General features: G+C 40.3%; 1 protein-coding gene across 1 annotated transcript; it reads left to right on the plus strand.

Moving 5' to 3' along the window:
* The first annotated feature begins 6,513 nt into the window (after nucleotides 1–6,513).
* LOC137296886 (uncharacterized) lies at nucleotides 6,514–16,027 on the plus strand. Its single transcript, XM_067828771.1, has 3 exons — nucleotides 6,514–7,909; nucleotides 13,609–13,713; nucleotides 14,395–16,027. Exons 1-3 carry the CDS (start codon nucleotides 6,844–6,846, stop codon nucleotides 14,568–14,570), a joined length of 1,347 nt encoding a protein of 448 aa, XP_067684872.1. The 5' UTR covers nucleotides 6,514–6,843; the 3' UTR covers nucleotides 14,571–16,027.
* Nucleotides 16,028–17,401: the final 1,374 nt, after the last annotated feature.

Here is a 17,401-nt window from a genome sequence, read left to right on the forward strand (position 1 = left end):
ATGAGACTGCAGCTCGACTTCGACTTTGATATGGGCGAGTGGCAGATTTTGCCGAGTATGCACACGAGTGGTCCACCCACCAGTCGGAGATGTTCTACTCCACCAGCATCTTGAACTGTTTCTCATATTCTGTAGCCATTCATGGCAATCATTTCTCCACTGGTTGTCGGCAAATCCAGTGCCAGCAACAGTCGGTTCTTCCCTTTATATTTTGCTACGGTAAACTTTTTGCGCATGTAGATTCCCTCCGGGACATCTGCAGCTGTTTGGTGTTCATTACACGGAGGGGCTACAGCCCCCATGTCCTTGGGCCTGTCATAGCTGGGCAATGGTATGTGCCGAGTACTGTTCTGATATCCATGTGGTGGCTCTGCTTTCTCTGCTGACTGCTGGAAGGTACAAGAATCTTTCTTCTTACATGGACATCTGTCCACCAATCTGTTGAGAAGGAGTTTGTGTTGAATGCACCACCGGAAGCAGTCGTCGTCATACAGGTTCTCTATGTTCCAAGAAACAGCAGTCGATTCTTCTGGAATCTCAAATAGAAGGCATTCCTGGGGTGTGTAGTTCACTTCTTTGTTTCGCAACAGAACACATTTCTTGCTGCTGGTGCAGTGGTCGATGGCGCCACACAAGTAAGTCGTGTTGTCTGCATTGAGGATGGTGGGGCAGAGAGGCAGTCTGTTAAGTGGTTGTGTCTGTCCTTGGGTTCCGGACAGTTGGCAAGAACGAGTTGCCTGCTGTAACAGACAAAATTGACTAATTTGCAGTCTTCCACGAACTCGTGAAAGCATAGCAAATACAGCTCCAGAAACCGGCAAAGGAGGTGTGGCCTGATCACTCCAGGATTTGTTTCTCTCAGTCGGAGAGCAAGATCATGTGATGTCACCAAATCTCCCTGCTGGGCGACCACCATGGCTCATTGGTTCCCCACTCACCAGCAGTGTAGAATGGAAATCTGAAAGTTCTTCCTTATGTTCCTGACAGTGCCTGTGTGTATGCACAGAGGTCCAGGAGACTCTGACTCATGAAATAATTGTCAGATTTCACAATGTGATGTGATGCACCAGGGATCATATCCATGATGACTCTGGAACCAAGTCCATCTTCGCCTGTACTGTTGTCCTTGTTGGTGCACATCTAAGAAATCACTGGCTTCTGTTGGTCTTCTCTCAACCACTCCTTGTTTCCTTACTTGGTGGGCGAGGCTGGCAGGTCCTGTCTGAATGCAGTCCTATCCATGAAGGCCATCATAGTGTCATCTATACTGACATTCTGGTGAGGGTTGTACAGGCACTTGTCACACTCAGTTTCAAGCACAGGTCAGATCTTGTGTAACTTGTCCTGTCCTCCCTGGCCTTGTCCATGTTGGTGGTGGAGTCTGCTACATGGAGGTACTGTTTCATTATTGTATTGTCTGTTGAACAGTGAGTGAGTGAATTTACGGCCTTACACAATATACGCCTACGCAAAATACAGCTCAAGTAACTTACCATAAATTAATTAACAACGTATTGAGACAACATAAGATATGAAACAAGACCACACTTAAATCATATTCAGCGTCACGATGTCTGGGGCGGTTGCATTTATGGTCATTTGGGTAAGGTGACTAACCCTTCGCAACAATAAAGCGCCCGGCTCAGAAATATTCCAGCTATATGGCACTGATCTGTAAATAGTCAAGTCTGGACCAGACAATCCAGTGATCAACGGTATTAGCATTGATCACGCAACAGGGTTACGATCACACGTGCCAATCAAATAAGTGAGTGAGTCTGACCACCCTATCTCGTAGTCATTCAAATATACTCATGGAAAAATTTGAGGGAACGCATGTTTCTTAACGCAATTCAAAATTTCTGTTTACTAACTTCAGCGCCATGTATTATCATTTTCGTGAAGAGCAGTTCACTCAAAACTCACCATAATGATTTTCATGCACGTGCACTACATGTTCCTGAAGTTACATGCATTTACACGTTACATGTATGTGCACTGTCAAACACAACGGTTAAAAACATTGTTCACATGGCGAGACAGTACTTAACTTTGGCACAGAAATGGGAGGCTGTTGGCATGGTTAAAGGTGGGAGCTCATTACGACAGGTTGCAACAACTTTTGACAAGTCTGTTAGCTTGATATCCAGACTTTGGAATCTCTATTGAGCGACTGGTGACGTCAAAATGAGGCCTGGTCGGGGATGGGAAAAGAAAACCACCCCACGGGATGACCAGACCCTACGCCTTATTGCTCTGCGAGACAGGTTCAAATCATCCTCCAAAATCAATACGGAATTCAGGCGAAGAACAAACGTCAAAATTTGTTCACATACAGTGCGTAATCGTCTTAAATCTAAAAAGCCGCCGTCCATTGGTTGGAATCAACATGACTAAGCAACACAAGCGCTTGAGATTGCAGTGGTCACGGAACCATGGAGAAACACCATGTTTAGTGATGAGAGCAGGTACACATAATGACGGTCGAATTCGAGTTTGGAGACACGTTGGGGAACGTCACAATGCCTGCACCATCAAACAGCATGATCGTGATGGAGCGGGCTCTGTTCTGTTTTGTGGTTAAAGGTAAACCCACCCCACACCAGATCTTCTGCGTGTTGATGGCAGGATAACAGGTGTACGATATCGTGACGAGATCTTGAACCCGATTGTGATCCCCCTTAAGCGTACAGCAGGTCGAATGTTCGAGTTCCAGCATGACAGTGCCCGCCCTCACATCGCTCGTGTTTGTCCGGACAGACTGAGGGCTGCAGGTGTCCGGGTGTTGCAATGGCCGGCTAAAAGTCCTGGCCTTAACCCCATCGAACATCTTTGGGATTTTGGGATGTTCTTGGCCGCAATGTTCGGGACATACCTGTTCAACCCAACAATTTGGATGAACTTTTCGAGACTCTCCAGGAAGAATGGGGTAGAATTCCGATTGGTACCATCCGTACACTCATTCACAGCATGCTACGACGATGCCAAGCAGTTCTCCAGAGACATGTGGGACACACCCGATATTGATTTTCATCACTTGGCATACGCCTTTTCATCTGTATGAACGTTTCTCTTACCGATCTAAAGATTAAAAGTCACAGCTATTTCATGCATTCCCCTAATTTTTTTTCCTGGCTCATCTACCAACTGATGTACATTTTTCATGGTATAGGAAGTGATTGTGTCTTCTGAACACCAACACAATGTATTTTCATTTAAAGGACCACTAAACTCAATTTTTTGGTACTCTTTTTTATCACTGCATATGAAAGACTACTGGTTAGTCATAAACGAAACACCATTTTTTTAAAATAAACAAAACACAAACTTGTGGTTAATTAATACTAAGCGCTTAAGTGTTGCTAAAAAGCCGTCTGCTTCTCTCTCGCCCGCAAACGAAACCGCAGACCGGTTACGTAGCCAGAGCCTTACAGTGACGTCATAGAAAGAACGATTTTCAGTTAGTTGTACATAAAATGTGTAGGAAGCTCGTCATTTTGCTGATTTCTCGACGTCACCAAAGACATGCCGAATTGTTGTGTTGCCGTCAATTGCTCCTTGGGGTCGTGTGATGGTGTCACTGTGCACAGATTTCCACCAGACTCCGTAGTTTCTGCTTAAATTGGTTGTTCGTGTGTGCAAAGCGAGCGTTATTGAAGCCTGTGGTATATACTAAATCGGATGGTTCACCCCATACCACGCTGCCAGGATAGAAAATGGAGTTCAAGTTACGTTGAGTTTATAAAATCAAGACTGCTTACTACCTGACCAAAAGGATTTTGCATGAATATAACGCTTTCTTCCTCGGAAACGCGGTTGTGGTCGAGTGACAATATTATCGTAAGTAATATTATATTGACCCCTTATACTGACCGCTTCCAAGAGTGAAATTGTTAAGTTATAAGCAATGTCATGTAACATTCTAATGTCCATCAATAAAATATATATTGTACTACCAGTTAACAGTAATTTTGACTTTGTAAGTCGGTGAAAACAAACTTGAATAGCTTTCATCCTCAGACAGGGCGCCGCCATTTTTGAAAATCGTGAAGTCACGGACTAAAGTCCGTTAGAATTATTGAGATTATGATTTGTTCTCATCAAGTTAGAAAATCAAAAATACGTTCTACTAGTAGTTAAATATGTATTTGAATCATTACCAAAAGGAGTTTGTATGACAACCTGTAACATAACCTAAGCGAGGTCGGTGTCAAAGTGAAAATACTGCCCGAAAAATTTCTCACTTGCTAAATTTACTTGGTTTGTTCACTAACCAGTATGTCAATATTCGTCTTTATAGTTGGTCTCATAATCCTAATTACTTTATAATTATACTTGTATGCATTTTGAAACTTAACAGGAAGAAGCGATCTGCGAATGTATAACAAGAATGTAATATCTAGACATTTATAGTTTGCCTATATGAATCATAATTCGCACGCACGCCCTATTGTATGTGCATCATTACACTTCACGACAAAAACAATGAATCTGTTGAAAGATACGACGACTCAATAAAAACAAAAATTCAAATATTCAAGATACAGGAGCAATGTCAGGCTATTACCTTGTTCCAGGAACGTATCCATCAATATCCACAAAAACGAGTGATATATAATTCATCTGCAGATTTCCCAAGTGATGTGTCTTTTAACAGTCTAATATACGAAAACGTGATTATCGTTTCAGGTTTTTCACATTGCTGTATAGTTTCATTGGTCACCCATGATAGCACACCTGGCAACTAATTGCATAATGTGCGTCATTCTTTTTAAAAAGTTATTTTGTCAGCCAATCAATCAATCAATGTATAGGCGGTTAATCCTTTAAAAGAAGGGTGTTGTTTTTACATAAACACAGGCACGACAGAGTATATTCAGTATAGATTAGTAAATGTACATACATAAACACTACCTTTTGACAAATCCCCCACTTAAATCCGCATAAAACTAATTAATCAATCAGCGTGTTATCGGTTCATCCTTTGATCGATCCAGACACAAGAAATGCCAAATGGGGGCCCTTGTCGGGTAATCCAAGTGGCGTTACCACTAATTATACCCGAGTATCATTAACTGATTAATTCATTAACTGACTATCAAGTGAATGATGACAAATAACGTGTAGGTTTATACCACCTAACACGGATTACAACCAAGCGACACCAAGTCAATTTGACAGAATCGTCCATGAAAACAAGGGTTTAACTCGAAAACTAGGCAAAGCAGGAGACAAAACTAATTGATAGTAGATTGTGAGAACATATAGCTTTCTTTTTCACAACAGTTTTCGCGATTTCAGGTTTGTACAAACCTGTAAACGAAATAGTTTAACCCCTGAAATGTAGATGAATACTGCACAGACTCTCATTTCTATAACTACAATTACGTCACGGAGACGCGCCGCTCTGATTGGTTGAAATTTCGTTTGCGGCTGAGAATTGTGCACTGTTGACAAAAAGGTCGATTTAAGTTAATTAAAGGTCGAAATGAGTAGTTTTAATGGCGGGGTTTCATTTATAGCGATGTCAGCAAGTAATTTTGTATTTGTGCCTTATTAGAGTATATGTGATCTTTAAGCCTGACAGGCTATCTTCCCGACTGCATCATTTATTCCACCACGGAGAAGCGTCTTAGAAAAATTAGGACCTGTGCTGAGAATCCTTCTTGCACTTTACAGAAAAGTGTGTATTTTTGCTACCCAGTTTCTATTGATTTTCTCAATATTTTTGAAAACTGCCGAATTGATACATGGGGTTACTACTTTTCTTGATAACTTCCAATTTGCTTTATAAAAGCAGGGAGCCTATATAGAGTTATAGAGTATCCCTGCTTTTAGCGGGTCCATAAAACTGGATCAATCAGGTATCTGGAAAAATACGCTTCCACAATAAAGTAAAACACTGCCCCGCGACTTCATCTCACTTGAATAATAATAATAACACAATAATTCTTGATTATGATTCGACGATTGCAGACATCAGATATATAACGAAATATTACGTGATATAATCATAGTAAAGTCTTAAAATACCTTATTTATACGTTTTATGGAATCTAAATCGATGCAGTGTTTAGGAAAATCGAATCTAATTTCGGATTCAGCTGACGATAACCATTTTTATCAAACGACTTGATGACTTAGTATCAAACAAGCCAAAAGATAAGATGTTTCATGCTAAACCTTTTGTGCGTTTTATAAAAAAAATATAGTATCTCACTAAAGCGAGTTTGGTATTCTGTTTTTGTTTGTTTTTCTTTCTCTTTTTGTGATGACTGCTTAAGGCAAGCACAAAAGCCTACACGTTTTTTCAACTGCGCATTTCCCTTTAGATACTCCTCTATTTACTTCACGGAAAAATACCTGTGTTGCTTCTTCGTGAGACGTGACAGCCAGCACGTCGACTGAAGTCTTATCAACGTGGGATTCCGCACGTCCATAAATAGCACAGGGAAACACCACAACATTACGACCAATCAGATTCGACCACATTACTCGAGGCAATGTCACAGTGGGTTCACGGTCACTTCGGTGATATCAACAACTGAACCCACGTGTATATTCCCACAATTTCTTCAATCAGCTGTCAAGAGAAGACGTGGCACTTTCTAACATTGTCATACTACAAGCGACGTAACATACTTATCGTTCATACTGTCTCTCGCAACCTGCACGTGTCGTTTGCTGTTGAAACCTGTCTCTGTTTACATTGACAGGTTGGGTTACTCGAGGTGAACTCACAAACGATATGGTACAATTTTGAAGATACTTTGCAGAAGTACAGATCATATTTCTACATCGGACCTCTGTGAAGACTGCAGAATAATAAGGGACTAAAGCTTCATGGAAAGCTCAATGTATTCAATATTGTTGTTTATCACTCTTTTTGGATCTTCGTATCTCCTTAGTAAACAAGTCTTCCCCGATCGGAGCAAGCCGCCCGGTTTGAATGATCGCTTGAAACTATGGTGGGCAAAAGAGGTCACTCCAGATTTCCACGTGGCAGGGAGACTCTCTGAGCGCCAAATAAAATATGCATCAGAAGGTGGTTTCAAAAGCATAATCTCTCTTTTCAAGTATGCCGATAACGAGCCTGGAGATTTCGGTGGGGACTATCTACCCACAACCAAAGAATCGAAAGAAATTGCAGAAAGGAAATGTGGGATGCAGTTTGAGGCACTGTTGTCGCCCGAAGAAGACTGGTGTAGTATTGATGCGGTTAAACGGTTAGCTGCAGTCCTGCCAACCTTAAAGAAACCCATCCTTCTCCACTGTGATCGTGGATACACAATTACTTTCGTCCTTCTAATGCACCTTGCAAACCTCACTGCCACAGATTCAGCATTTGAACCAAGAATTGACAGCTCAAGATTTTATGAAATCACAGCCAGAATGGGACTGGATTTTACAATGGATTTTACCAAAGAAGTTGTGGCAGATATTACAGGTGAACCGATTGTTAAGAACCCCCCAGTGACGAATGCTGAACCAGATTATTGGTTGGACTACTGGCTAGGGCATCCAGTGTACAAAAATTGGTACACTGCAGGCCAGATTACCAGATCTCACATAGAACTGTTGGAATTTACTGGCTTTAAATCAGTGATTAACCTACGAGCTGGCTTTCAGCTGGAAGGGAAGCCAAGTCAGGAAGAGGTGAATCTCTTAAACATTCCCGAAAAAACAGGAACATATGCCACTGATGATAATGAGCCTCGGCAACATAAAAATCGACTGGAGGCAACACGAATTGACCCCATCAAACCAAACAGTTATGTCGGACCAGGTTCTGAGACTAATTATGAAAGTTCCAATGCTGATGAATTTGGTGATGGTGTTGGCTACAATGTGGAAACTGAGAAGGAAGCATTTACAAAGTCAAAACTGAAGTACTATCATATGCCAGTTTGTAAGTATTAACATGTGAACATGCGTGTGCGAGTATGTATGTGTATGCATGCCCATACAGCATAGGCAGCTCAACCCAGTGGAATTATGGTTATGTTGCGTGTGACAAGTTGCGAAGGGATTGTTTGATCCTCTCCATGGCTTGTCACAGAACCCAGTTTGTACACTACTGTCCATCGATCACTTGCCTGTGAACATTTGGGTTAGAATCTGTCTTCAGTAACCTATGCTTGTCTCACTAGGAAACTAATGGGATTTGGTGGTCATACTCGCTAACTTGGTTGACACGATTCATACATGATGCTCATGCTGATCACTTGATCAAAGTTGATTGTCTGGTTTAGACTCACTTCTTAACAAATCGCTCCCATATAGCTGGAATGTACTGCTGATGCTGAGTGTGGTGTTAAACAACATCACCCAAGCCCTCCATGTGACCTGATATCCTACCATCCTTGGGAGGTATGAAACAAATGGGTAACATCTGAGTCAAACACAGGGCGCCTTGTAACAGGGTTTTGGGGCAGTTGTGTTCATTTGATTCAGGATTGCACACACTACCTCAGTCACTATTACTTGCATCAACCCCTTATCAATATTCTCCAGTCATTTTACATGGGACCATCCACCTTTCTAGTAACCATCATTCACATTGCTCCCTCCTCCCTCTTCTCCCATGTCACAGTCACAAAGCCACACACATCACACCCCTTCCCCTGGTCACCATCACACACAATGTTCACACCCTGTTCTGACACCATCACACATGTTGCCACACCCCCTTCTCCAGTCACCACATGTTGCCACACCCCCTTCTCTGGTCACCATCACACTTCACTCACAACCCCTTCTCTTGAAACCATCACACATCACAGCACCTTTTTCCAGTCACCATCATGTTGTCACACCCCCTTATGTCAAAATCACACATCACTCAAACCACCTTTCCCAAGGTCACCATCACACTCAATGTTCACACCTTGTTCTTGCTGGCACCATCACACCTGTAGCCACTTCTCCAGTCACCATAACACATCACCACACCACTTCTCCAGTGACCATCACACATTGCCATACCCCCTTTTCCTGTTACCATCATACATTGCCACACTCCTTCTCATGTCACCATCACACTTGTTGCCACACCCAATTCTCCAGTCACCATCATACATTGCCACACTCCTTCTCATGTCACCACCACACACTGCCACACCCCATTCTGCTGTTACCGTCATACTTTGCCACACCCAATTCTCCAGTCACCATCACACATTGCCATACCCCCTTTTCCTGTTACCATCATACATTGCCACACTCCTTCTCATGTCACCATCACACTTGTTGCCACACCCAATTCTCCAGTCACCATCATACATTGCCACACTCCTTCTCATGTCACCACCACACACTGCCACACCCCATTCTGCTGTTACCATCATACATTGCCACACCCCTTCTCCAGTCACCAACACACTTGTTGCCACACCCAATTCTCTATTGACCATCACACATGTTGCCATACCCCTTCTCTTGTCACCATCACACATCTTCTCCAATGACCATCACATGTTGCCACACCCCATTCTTCTGTTACCATCACACTTGTTGCCACACTCCTTCTTCAGACACCAACACACTTGTTGCCACACGCAATTCTCCAGTTACCATCGCACATCACCTTACCCCTTCTCCTTTCACCATCACACATCACCACAACCCCTTCCCATGGTCACCATCCCACACAATGTTCACACCCTGTTCTCCCGATACCATCACACATGTTGGCACACCCCCTTCTCCAGTCACCATCACACATCACTACACCCCTTCTCAAGTGACCATCACACATGTTGCCACACCCCCTTCTCTGGTCACCATCACACTTCACTCACAACCACTTCTCTTGAAACCATCACATGTCACAGCACCCCTTTTCCAGTCACCATCACGTTGCCACACCCCCATCTTATGTCAAAATCACACGTCATTCACATCCCCTTTCCCTGGTCACCATCACACACAATGATCACACCTTGTTCTTCCTGGCACCATCACACATGTAGCCACACCCACTTCTCCAGTCACCATGACACGTCACAGCAAACCCTTCTCTACTGACCATCACACATGTTGCCATACCCCTTCTATCACCATCACACATCACACCCCTTTTCCAGTCACCATCACACATGTTGCCACACCCCCTTTTCCTGTTACCATCATACATTGCCACGACCCATCTCCAGTCACCATCACACTTGTTGTCATGCCCAATTTTCCAGTCACCATCACACATTGCCACACTCCTCCTGTCACCATCACACACTGCCACACCCTTTTCCAGTCACCATCACACACATCGCCACAGCCCCTACTCCAGTCACTATCCCACATCACAGCATCCCATTCTCCAATGGACTTCACACGTCACCCCACACCTCAAAATACATTGAATTTATTTAAAACTGGTAGTGTAATGTAACCCATGCACATGTCCACAGGATAGGCATTTTTCCATTTCTCCCTTCCTTCATGATGGTGGGACAGGTGGTTACATGCCAATCTGGCTTCATATTAATATTGATTATTTTTTTACCACACCTGCATATAAACAGTATACAGGAATATAACATACCTGAAATCTGACATATTGCTAGCAGCATGTCAGTATAAACAAGCTTCTACCAGTATCTCAGTCCCCTGTGTCAGTACTTTGTCAACTATCTAAACACTTCAAATGGTGAAAGTGTGCAGTTTGTGTAAGATAATATCCAAACACTCCTCTAGATAAGGCTGGATATAAGGTTACATACAGCATCTTGGGCCAGGATGACAGCCCGCTTGTCATGAGTTTGACATGTGTACATATACACAAACCCTTCGTGCCCACTTGTCTTAAAGACTTGTGCTCCTCCCATGGCCATTTTAACAACCTGCTGTCTCTTCTCACAATGAGAAATTGCATTGTTGATTCTCATATATAGTTTCTGAACATTACCTTGTGGCAATCTACACCCTTTATTATAAAGTATAGTCTATTATTTTAGGTAGTAACTGTATCAACATGATCCAAAAACAAAAGTGAGTGAGCAAATTATGTTTTACGCTGCATTTAGCAATATTCCATCAATTTCACTGAAGGGAAAGGACACCAAGAATGGGCTTCACATAGCATACCAATGTGGGGAATCAAACCTGGGCCTTTGGCGTGATGAATGAACGCCTTAACCACCACCTTCCATGCAACATGTCTGTAGTGAAACTCTCAAACTGATCAGAATTGATTTCACAAAAAAATTGTTATGGAGAGGAAATTGTGGAGGATACTGAAAAGAGGCAGTTGTGATGAATGGTATGCAGAAGGGTGCATGGAAGGTGAGCTGTGAGGAGTGATGTGATCATGGTGACTGCATGAGTCATTCTCATGTTATTCTCCATCAACTGCTGTTTCGTTTTGAGATTAACATGGGATCTGAGAGTGAGTGAGTTAAGTTTGACGAGAAGGGAATGACTTGAGGAATGAGGAGGGAGTATTGTCTACTATAGCTGAAAAAGGATTGGGGTGATTCTTTTAAAACATACACGTTATAGGGTCTGTAAAGACAGTAGAATGTACTAAAAATGATTACATTTCCTATATTTCCTAAGTACCATTTCATTCAGCCAAGGAGTAGATGATGTACCTTGGACACCATTTTCAAGTAAGACAGAAACATATATCCACAAGACCAAGGAATTCGAGACAGCTCAAGTTGTGATATAAAAACACAGAAGTGACTTGGCAAATATTGATAAGCTCCGTCAGAATGAGTAAAAGTTTTACGGACTTGGCTTGATCAATTTTATTTCTTGTTTTATTCTTTGTTTTATTTCAGGAAATAAACTAGGTCTCGCCATATCATGGCAATGACTGTTCTCATACAGTTCAACTCTTTATTTATGTGTAACTTCTCCAAGGAATTAGCTTACTGCTACAGATAAAGTTTTGTCTCGGAAAGGTGTTCTGAGTATGAGGCGTTACAATATTGCAGGTATTTATCAAGAATTTCGGCAAGTGATCTTACCACTATTTCCTGAAATAGTCCCTGCACAGTAATCAGGGAAAAAACGGATATTCTGTTATTCAGTGGTATTTTAAAATTGCTTAAATGAACACAGTGTGAAAATACAATGTAAAACTAAGCATTAAAGTCATCTTATTCAACTGTGAAACCCCAGGAAGCCATGAATTAGTTGTAATGGTATCAGCAAGAAAAGGGAACTTCTTGGATAAAATTTGAGAACAGATAGCATCATTTTCTGCAGACAAGGTGACCCAATATGAGGAGGGAGGAATTCCTTAGGCATTTTCAGTATGTCTGTTGTATGGTGGCAGTCTTTAAATAATCCAGTCTGAACCAGACAATCCAGTGATTCACTTACTGAGCATTGATCAACATAATCTGGATATGACATACATCAACTATGATAGTCACATTGACCGCCTTGCCCCATTTGGTATTTCTTTCAGCCAGCATTGCTTGCTGAAGATTACTTATGCAGGGCTTCAAGAATTTGTTGAAAAGCCACTTGCCACAGGGCAAGTGACTGCAAGAAAGTATCTTGTCCTGACTAATTTTCCACTCGCCATAAATGAAACCATAAATGGAAATAATCTAATAGTCCACAGATAAGTAAGATACTTTTATTTGATTGCCCGAAATGAAAACTGACTTGTCCCGGGCGTCAGGCGATGGGATTTTTGAACCCCTGTTATGACCCTCACCTTCATGTGTGAGATAATGATTTTAGTTCTATGCAATATTCCAGCGATAGCACAACAGGGAAAATCAGTAAACTGTACCCAAGTGAGAAACTGAACCTCAGTCTTCATCATGACAAGCAAATGCTTTAACCACCACACAACTTTTTTATGCATAGTATTCCAAGTTGTATTTGAGTTTCCCAATGCACATCTTGTTTCAGACGGAAAATAACAGTATAGTTTAACTGACAGAAACAATTTGAGTGAGAAACTCGGTTGTACAATGTTGGAGAATAAATGTCTTAGGTATTTTTCATAATAGAATGAATGTGTGATTCTGTGGCATGTGGTTTTCAAAGCATCTTTTTTAGTTATATGTTAAACAATCCTGAAAAGAAATGCAGACCATGCCCACTTATAGTTTCCTAAGAGTGCCATTATCGCTTAGTTGACAGGGTGAATTTTCAAAGCTCTCTTAGCACTACGATAGTCATAAGTGCCACTATAAAAGAGCTTTGAAAATCTAGACCCTGGTCACTACCACTTGAGTAAGAGACCAGTCACAACTAGTTGGAGTAAGAGACCAGTCACAACTGGCTGGAGTAAGAGACCAGTCACGACTAGTTTTGAGTAAGAGACCAGTCACAACTGGCTGGAGTAAGAGACCAGTCACGACTAGTTTTGAGTAAGAGACCAGTCACAACTAGTTTTGAGTAAGAGACCAGTCACGACTAGTTTTGAGTAAGAGACCAATCACAACTAGTTTTGAGTAAGAGACCAGTCACAACTGGTTGGAGTAAGAGACCAGTCACGACTAGTTTTGAGTAAGAGACCAGTCACAACTAGTTTTGAGTAAGAGACCAGTCACGACTAGTTTTGAGTAAGAGACCAGTCACAACTGGTTGGAGTAAGAGACCAGTCACGACTCTGTCAAGTATCATCTTTATGTATTGCAGCATCAGGGTTGTACAGAAAATTCTTTGAGAACAACCTCAAGACAATTGTCAAGGTGGGATCCAAGGGTCCAGTGTTGGTACACTGTGCCAGGGCAACCAGAGCAGGTCAGTACAAGGTCATACATTCAGACAGCAGGTTAGGAGGTCAACATTAATTGACCTCGTCTTAACATCAAAACATAAGTATTTACTTAGTCCCTTAATTAAGATACTACAGACAGCCAATAAGCACCTTCATATTCATGAACAAGCAAAGAAAATGGTTGTTGTATTGAGGGTCTATTGTGTTCTGCTGTAGCTATGAACATACTGATTCAGTTTGTACTAGTGATTACTTTTATCCAAAGATGTATTTTATAGGGCTGTTATAATTCACTCACATTTACTGAATCACTGTATCCCTTCATGTATACAATTTGCTATTTGTGATCACTAGAATTGAATATTCATGGATTTTATGTGTAGAGTCCTGAATTTGGGTGTCATGGCGGGGAACACCAGAAATGGACTTCACATACTGTACTCTGGTGGGGAATCGAACCTTGGTCTTTGGTGTGGTGCGAGAACTTGTTAGCCACTGGGCTACACCACCACGCAGCAATAATGGAGTCACAGGTCATTGCAGTGAGAAATTAACACTCTCATCATGGTCAAAACTTATGAAATCATTTGTTATTTTTTAACAGAGTATAAGGCCATACCAGTTATATATCTTGTTTATGGATCAGTTTGTCACAGTTTTTGAGGAATAAGAAACATATAATAAAACTACCTTTTTTCATCCAGCTTATGTTGCCATTCTCGGAGCAGCTATTCAACACGATCTCAGTTTTGACTGGGCCCTTCAGAGAAGTCAAGAATTAGGATTTGCTGTCACACCAGAAAAACTGCCTGAGGTCTATCAACTATATGAGGAGTACCTAGTCAAGAACAAAGACCGCTCAGCTAAAGAGGAATTATAATCTTTTACCAAACCCTGGTAACCATGGTAATAGTTGCTGTAGATTTCATGGAAATGCTGTTGAATAGATTCTTCCACTTTTTTGTTGAAAGCGATCTGTTATCATAGCTAACTATTATCAATTTCCCACAAACTGTTCTATTCTAAAACTGCTGAATTTAGATTCAGTTTTACTTTGTTACTTAAATCAATGTTTTTAAAAATAAGGTGGTCCAATTAAATACATAGATACATACATAGACAAGTGAAAGGACAGGTTCTTGAAATTGCTAAAGAAATAGGATGATAAACATACCTTACATTGGTGGACCTCACTAGTCAAACACATTGTACTAAATGGTAAATATAAGACAAACAACCATGTATTGATTCAAGTTTTAATTCATTCAGTTTTCATGAAGTTTTTTTTTAAAGTTTTAAAGTTTTGGAATAACCCTGCATTGTAATTTAACAAAATGAGTAATTACCTTTCACGAAAAACATGTTTTATTTGTGACTGCATGTCGCTATGACACAAGCGCACACTAACAAAGAATGTAAGTTAAACAAAAGGTACCTGGGTAATTTCAGAATAATTAGGACCATGGTGTATACCATGTAAAAATTAGGATCATCACGAATAGTGAACTATTGTTATAATGATCCTAAAAGGGACAACTTACTTATAGTTTGTTTTTACTGTATTTTGTTGTACACAGCAAATATACAGCTAAGGTGTTGACACACAGTTACTTGTATCTGTCAGTGTGTTATATGTTCACTATTATCAGTTTCATGTAAATCAATACATGCTATAGGTGTATTTTGACACCCGAATCACTAGTCCATGATGCAATGCAAATCATTCCAAGAACATGCTATATGGGTGCCATATGATTCTACCTCATGGAAAACTGTTCTGCCAAGATACCAAGAGTAGTAATATATATTAAGTGAGCTGTTGTTTGTTTGAAGGTAAACACTCTGCCAAAAATATTTACTTACCAGTTGTGGTACCATTGACGTCATCCAATTTGCATAGGCAGTGAATCTGTCCTATTCTATGTGGGTAAAATTTTCAAAAGCTGCACACATTACAACTATCAAGTACCGTTAACATGTTAGGTATCATGGATATAGTCAGCAGGATTGAGTAATAGGCAGATAATATAAAAAGGGTTATTACTGGCAGTGACTGGATAATGTCATTTCTTTCATATTACCAAATGCCATGACAGTTGAGCAGCAGAAATTTAAAAAAACAAACAAAAACAGTGCATGACATTTACTGCAGAAATATAAAGTAAACCCAGTGCATGACAGATTTGCTGCAGAAACATGAAAAAAAAACTCAATGCAGGACATTTACTGCAGAAATATATAAAGAAAACCCTCAGTGCATGACAGGTTTACTGCAGAAATATATATGTTAAAAAAAAAACCATTGCATGACTGATTACCGCAGAAATATAAGAAAAACCTATTGCATGACAGATTTACTGCAGAAATATAAAAGATCCCAGTGCAAGACAGATTTACTGCTAAAATAAGAAATAAAGTGCATGATAAAATATTCAAGGTAGTATGAAATAACTGGTCCCTAGCTTTTTTGAGTTTTGTTAAAGAAACTTACTGTTGTTAACCAAGTGCTGGAGCATTTCTGTAACCATGGTAATTAGATTAGCGTTTCCACTTCCAGGGAGTGGAATGGCACTAGAGGGTGTGGAGCTACATAACTAGGAGACAAACCTACTATTCTGACACAGGTGTACTGATTAAGAATGGCTCTAAATTTATTATAAAACTGTACATGTTGGAGTTTTGTGTACAGATCCAGTGCTGCTGATACTTACTGTATGTAATTTAACCAAGTTCATTAATATTTTTATTTCTTAGTAATGATGTGCCAAAACTGACAATGCTGACTGTATATTCCACAGCTTTAATTATTTATTGTTGTTTACTTGTTTGTTACCTATAAGATGTCAGTCATTTTAAGTGGTAAACACTTTTGGATTTACTGATTTTCAAACATTATACAGTTCTTAGTCATTGTATCCAATATACTGTTGTGTTGACCATTGCCCTGCTTGTTATTATTTTGTGTATATGTTATGTTATGTTTCACCTGGCATCAGGAACAGCTTCATGTGACAGATATACTGGACAAAATAAGTTAGGGATATTAGTATTTGTATGATTGATATTTCATCAGTGTGTCAATGAATAAATAGATCATTATTTACCATTTCAAAATTGACATACATCCCTAATTATTTTTGTCCTGTATTTTTGTGGGTCAAGGGGTATTTACTGCTTTGTTACAACTTGTGCTGTGGCCAAATGTTTCTGTGCCTTGGTTTGTTGATTTTGTTATGAAATATCTCGTTTGCAAGACAAGGAAACGAATGTATGTAACATTGCCGTTTCAACATTGGTTTTAGCTCCAGGATTTATATGAAACCACATGTTGTTGTTTCAAAACTTTAGAATAATGAAAATTCCAGTTGTTTACAGCTTGGTTTTTGGTACCCACAAATCTTTTTTATTCTATAAACACAAGATGTGTACAGTGTATTTAAAAATGTATAAAAACTGGACCCACACTTCTTTTAATGCTTAGAAACATCGTAATAGGTAAGCATAAAATATAATTTCCATGTCAGATCATTTCTGAAACATTTATCTTTTTAAAGTCATGGTATCCATAAACCAAAAACCTCCCACTGTGCATGTTACTCTGATGAGTAACTTACACAACTGTAGTAATGCCGGTGATTGTATATCATCACACATGAGCATGCCAAGATCTATTTCACATGGATGAAGTAATATTTAATTATTTCAACATAC

The sequence above is a fragment of the Haliotis asinina genome, chromosome 9, assembly GCF_037392515.1.
Source record: "Haliotis asinina isolate JCU_RB_2024 chromosome 9, JCU_Hal_asi_v2, whole genome shotgun sequence".
Taxonomy (NCBI): Eukaryota; Metazoa; Mollusca; class Gastropoda; order Lepetellida; family Haliotidae; genus Haliotis; species Haliotis asinina.